At 39.5% G+C, this 6453-nt stretch overlaps 1 protein-coding gene across 1 annotated transcript in view; it reads left to right on the forward strand.

Annotated features, from left to right (window-relative positions):
* The first annotated feature begins 2047 nt into the window (after positions 1-2047).
* LOC104963415 (uncharacterized) overlaps positions 2048-6453 on the forward strand; it is a 15394-nt gene continuing 10988 nt past the window's right edge. The window contains exons 1-2 of the mRNA XM_010791997.1: positions 2048-2234; positions 2737-2921. Of these exons, the coding sequence (XP_010790299.1) occupies positions 2048-2234; positions 2737-2921 (372 nt within the window). The remainder of the gene's footprint in view (positions 2235-2736; positions 2922-6453) is intronic.

Raw genomic sequence — 6453 nt, forward strand, 5'->3', positions numbered from 1 at the left:
CTGCAATGTTCAAAACAACAGATAAAGCCAGAAGTCTAGGTGTAGTCATGGACTCTGACCTGAGCTTCAACAGTCACATTAAAACAGTTACTAAATCAGCTTACTATCACCTAAAGAACATATCTAGGATTAAAAGACTAATGTCACAGCAGGATTTGGAAAAACTTGTCCATGCTTTTATCTTCAGTAGACTGGACTACTGCAATGGTGTCTTCACAGGTCTCACTAAAAAATCTATTAGAAAGCTGCAGCTGATTCAGAACACCGCTGCTCGAGTTCCTCACTAACACTAAGAAAGTGGATCACATCACTCCTGCTCTGAAGTCTTTACACTGGCTTCCTGTGTGTCAAAGAATAGATTTCAAAATACTGCTGCTGTTTATAAAGCACTGAATGGTTTAGGCCCAAAATACATTTCTGACCTCCTGCTAAATGATGAACCATCCAGATCTCTCAGGTCTTCAGGGACTGGTCAGCTTTCTGTCCCCAGAGTCAGAACTAAACATGGTAAAGCAGCGTACAGTTATTATGCTCCAAATATCTGGAACAAACTCCCAGAAACCTGCAGGTCCGCTGCAATCTTACTACTTTTAAATCCAGGCTGAAGACTTTTCTTTTTGTCGCTGCTCTTAATTGAACTATTCATATCTTAGACTGCACTGTAACTTTTATCCATGTATTTTTTCTTTTAATGTTTATTTTATTAGCTTTTCTTTTTAATGACTGATTTTAAATGCCATTTTCTTAATGTCTTTCATTTTTTGTAAAGCACTTTGAATTGCCTTGTGTTGAAAAGTGCTATATAAATAAACTTGCCTTGCCTTGCCTAATAAAGATTCCATGTGACACATACAATTGATTTGTTGATGGGAATGTATGTGAAAAAATTAACTCTAGGTTAACGGTACTCTTGCTATCACTACTCACCGACACTATAAACCTTGTCCCTCATGCTAGCCCTGACAACACCGGTAAGCACACCTTCATCTAGGCTGCACTGTAACGTGTCCTGACTTGTAGTGGTTCTCTCCTCTACACTCTTCTTGTCATCTTTGTAAAACGATATCAGACTGGTAATTGACACAGCCATGACTTCTAGTTAAATTCAATGAAAAGCTTTGTTAAAATATGCAAGCACGCGAAAGTCAAATTCAGCTTTATTGTCAAAAATTCTGCATGTGTTATACATCCAGAAATATCGAAATATCGTTTCCCACAGTGTGACATGTATACATTAAACAAAACGGGCCTAGATAACCGGCGTATACAGTTTAAAATGTTAATATATTTAAAGTGTTCAAAGTGCAGTTTCAGTGCAAGTCAGTTGAAACGATCTTAAGTTGGCGTAACGTTGAAGTCGTGCGACCCTGCTGCTGTACTGGCTTGTAGTTCGTTTATAGCATAACGTTAGCATTTCGCTTTTGGCGACTAGATTTATGATTCAAAAATTATAAAAGTAGGGTTTACATGTGGAGATTATCCGGCTGAACAAAACGTGATCCCTCTCTTAAATGTGTGTCAACCACAGACCTTATTTCGAGCTATTTTCCAAAATCCTATGGAGAATTTGCATTGGTTTTTCGCGAAGGAACCGGAAGAAGTTTACTCCCGGGTTTTACGACGCATCACTGCGGTTCTCTATTACCAACTCTCATAGGAATGAATGAGGCCCCGCCTCCCACGCTGTATCCAGTTCTTATTATACATCCATGGCTAGAATGGAGGGATGTCTAAAATGCATGATCTGTTTGTATTTTGAGCAAAACACATCATAGACATGTTTTTATATATCTGAGACCCATAATATATGCCTTAAAATAGCATGATAGGTGCATTTTAAGCTCAAAATTACACATTAGATTTAGCACATAAAAAATGTGTGTAAAGATTACCATTTGTGGCATTATCGGAGGTTGTTTGTCAAACTTTTGTGAGTCTTCCCTAATTGCCATGCAATACTCAAGGAAGTTAAGACTAAAACACATAAATGCTGTATTTTAGATTTTTGTATATCTTTGTGGGTTCTTATGAATACACAAATACAACAATGTGTGTGTTGTACACTTCACAGTCTAGGATTGGCAACTGGAGTGTGGAGGTGGGTTGCAGTGTCCTGTCTGGGCCCCGGGGGTCCGGTCTCCAGGTGCAGGCCAGACTGGACGGCAGTGAGAAGATCTGGCTTAACGGGACGGCAGAGGGACCATGTCTGCAGAGCGCAGCGGGTTATATGAACGGTGAATACATCTGAAAAATAAATATGGATTTTTATATTGCTCTAAACAAAAACCCACAACTTCTGCAAAAAAAAACAGAAGGAATAAAGAAGAATATTTACTTCAGCCTAGTATTTAGAGTAGCCACTAAACACATTCTAAGGAAATAATCAAAAGATGATAACCTCAAAAATATTGAATGGAAATAACTATACATGAAATATATGATAATTCCTATTTTTGTGTTGATATATTTGATAAAAAATGGGGAAAATGGGTAAACATAAAATATTAGAAATGACCTTTGTTTAGATGTTGACTATATATCCGTTTCCTGCTAAATATATCCCATCATAATTTTTGAGTTCTTCTTACAAATTCTTTTTAGGTATTATTGTTTTAACTGTATTACATTTGTATTGCGCTTGCTCTGTAAAAAATTAATTTCTTAAGAAAAAAGAAAGAAAAAAAGACAAACATTTTGAATCTAGGATGATGAATATTTGAATGTGTTTATGTCCAGGTGTGAGCGAGGACGTCACAGTTGTGGCGTGTGTGGGAACAAATGGCAGTGTGACGCTGGATGTGCAGAAACGAGACGGCAGCAGCACAGACCCTGAGACTCTGGGAAGTGTGTGTGTGGGAGCAGCCAATCAGAGGCTGAGGCTGAGAGCAGGAGGCTGTTTGGAAAGTCTGACAGCAGTGGAGGTATCACCAAGACAACAACAGCAGATACATTAATATTACCATAAAGCATGGCACTTTTTAAAATACTAATACTCATTAACAAGCCTACAAGCACTCATATAGAATACAGACATGCTGTATAAACCAATAAATGATAGAATAAACATAGAACACTTAAGTGTTCTATGTTTATTCATGCAAGTGCATAGTCATGTTACTATATGCAAGTAGAAATATAAATAAGCAGTATTTTCTAATTACTTTGCATAGAAGAAAAGGAAAAAGAAGTACAGTAGCAATCCAGTCTCACAGCATTTCGTGTAATAGTCACGAAATGAATGTAATCTATTGATTCGTGTTCACCAACACGATTTTCCCATTTCTTTCGTGTCACACAGAACGATTTTAAAAGCAATGTATTTCTATTGGTAGTATGTTTCGTGCCTTGTTGGAGATTTGGAGGATGTTTAAAACCAACCTCGTCTCCGCGTGTCGTTTGGTAAGCTGGGTAAATTCGTAAAAAGGAAGGGATTAAGAAACACCAGAATGCAAGTTAAACAATAATCTTGTTTTAATGACACAAAGTAATAATACAAATACAAAGGAAGTACTATTGTTTAACTTGCATTCTGGTGTTTCTTAATCCCTTCCTTTTTACGAATNCAAGGCGGGGGCGCGGCGGGGGGTGTGTGTGTGTCTACAGAAGGTCCAGTTGTGATAGACACGGTTCGCCACTGCTTAATATTAAACTCAACATAAGAGCTTTTCCTTAGAATATCAAAACCATTGCTGGTAGCTTGAAAGACCCTTAAAAGCTTTTAAAATAACTGACAAACAGTTTGGTAGTAATTTTCTGTGGTTTGGTAACTTTCTCATAGTTGTTTCATAGATTGATGTCAACGTTTTGATAAAGGCAGCTTTGTTTAAAACATGTGTTTTCTATACTCACCATAAGAGCTTTTCCTCTCCTCCGGCGTGCTATGAGAACTGGGGAAGAGCACTTTGGTGGTGGGACTCCCATTGGGCATCTCCACATCCAGGCTGGGGAGGGAGATGGCGTTCTTGATGATGGGAGAAACGACCGGAGGTGGAGGCGACAGCTCTTTGCATCCTCCAGTCGGTCTGTTTTCAGATCCCCTCCTGATCTGACGGAGCGTCCTGGAGAAGAACGCTCCGATCTTGTTGTCTGGACTAGAGATAGAATCCGTTTCCCCGTTGTTCCCACCGTTGTTCCCGCTGTTCCCATTGTTCCCGTTGTTCCCGCTGTTGTTCCCGTTGTTCCCTTTGTTCCCAGTGCCTCCATGGTTGCTGAGGAAGGAAGTGTCCCCGAACACATCGCCTCCACGGCCAACATGCATGGTGTGGCGGAAATCTCCCAAAGGAGGGCTGATCATCTCCAGCGTGAGGTCGCCTTTATAGCGACGCTTGCTGTGAGACTGTGAGACCAGACCTTTGAGGCCGGACAGCTTCTCCTGAAGATTCATGATCCTGAGAGGTGAATGGCTCCTGAAAATCTACTTTGTTTGGAGTCGCCTTTAAATCCCGCTGAATGGCAAAACTGAATGTCCAATTCTCCCCTCTTAGATTATGCCAAAATCATTGACAGTTTAAAACGTAGACAAAATATGGAGTAGGGTTATTCCAAGATCTTGAAACCTTGAGGAAATCTGAACTCCAGGCTTGCAGCACCAAATAGTTCTTGAATATCTTCTCAGTTTATCATACCCAAGCTAAACTCTGTCCCACTCTTTGTAACACGTTGGAATTGAATGGCACAATATTTGCTCAAAATCAACCTTTATTCCTACCGAATGGCCAAACTGAACGTTGTGTTCTCTCCTCTTAGATTATCCCAAAGTCATCGACCGTCCAAATCTTAAAAAATAGCTCTGAAATGTTATTCCAAGAGCTTGAAACCGTGTAATTTTCTGAGAACCTGAACTCCCAAAGTCTTCAGTGCCAGATGCGCTTGAATATTATCTCAGTTTATCAAGCGCAGGCCAAACTGTGTCCCTCTCTTCGTAGCTGGTTTTGATGCATAGCTGGCAGGATTAAAGGGTCATAAATTGAGGCGAAACACTGTGCAGTTGTGTTCCTGGAAGCAGCCGGTTGGAGTGTGGTCAGATCGCCTATTTTCCCCCGCTTGCTTTGGGCTTTGGCTTTGTCGACATCAGCTCAGAAATAGGTTCTGTGTCCAGCTGCAAACGGTTCTGCGGTTGCACCAACGGACCATCTATCGAGAGAAAACAACAGGGGAAAAAACATCTACCGTTAAAATGTAGACAGGGATGTATTTGATTTTGAGGGGATGACATTTGCAGTTTATATTCTGTGCAGATTCAGTTACTAATTATCCATACTGTATCTAGACTACATCTGGCTTTCTGCAGGTTTTTAGGATTCCTAAAGTCCAATGGGCTGGAACCGTCTAAATTTAGACCACAGTCACTCCTCTGTGCAGCAAACCCCAAAGTCTGCTTCTGGTCCATAAAATGGTTGGACTTTTCAGGGAATTCCTGCTTCCATTTTGTCCTGCTTTGTCTGCCATGAAGGTTACACAAAGTTCATTTTACATTTCCCTGAAAAGACTTATCACACTTTAAGGCCGAGCAGCAGACCTCATTCAACAGGATTAGATTTGTTTATAAACAAGCAAAGTCAGGGAGATAGGAAGAGATAACGGACGTTTACTGATAAGAAAATCTCAGCTGGTGCTTAGCTATAGACGGTAGTAAACAGTATCAGACGTCTCAAATATTTAGAACCAATCATAGGCTACTGTTTTAAAAAATGCACTTTTAATGTTCAACCGGTTGGTTAAAGGAGAGAACAAGTGTTTTCCATAACTTTCAATACGTTGATGATATAAATTAAAATTAATCATTTTTGTATTCATGTTTCTACTGTTTTTTCGTGTCACGCAGAACGATTTTAAACGCAATGTAAATAATAACAAATTAGAAGGAAAAACAGATTCAAAAAAATAAAGATTTCAGTATTCTGACACAGAAAGATTTTAGAAGCAGTGTATTTCTATTGGTTGTATGTTTCGTGCCTGCACCAAATAATAACAAATTAGAAGGAAATAAAGATGACAAAAAATACAGATGTCNCCGTGTCTATCACAACTGGACCTTCTGTAGACACACACACACCCCCCGCCGCGCCCCCGCCTTGGTTGAAGGATATTCTACCCAGAGACCCAGAACAAGATCTGATTGGTTGCATTTATTTTCTAACACAAAACCACTGAAATGCGTAGTGCATGGACCGAGAAGGACAAACAGATCAACGTAACACTGACTGTAATATTACCGATTACAGATACGATTCTCATTTATTCATTTTATATACATTTTATTTATATAATTAAATCAATTTTTTGTTTTATCTGAGTGTTCCAGGGTATTCTCTGAATACCTTGAAGGCCCTGACGGTTCGCCACTGGTATTAAGTAAAGCTGCTTTTATCAAGATTCTGACACCAATTGATTAGGGCTGCTCAATTAATCGTACTTTAATCGCGAATACGATTATGGCTTGCGACGATTACG

This window comes from Notothenia coriiceps, unplaced genomic scaffold, assembly GCF_000735185.1.
Source record: "Notothenia coriiceps isolate Sejong01 unplaced genomic scaffold, NC01 NC01_scaffold00036211, whole genome shotgun sequence".
In the NCBI taxonomy this organism is placed as follows: Eukaryota; Metazoa; Chordata; class Actinopteri; order Perciformes; family Nototheniidae; genus Notothenia; species Notothenia coriiceps.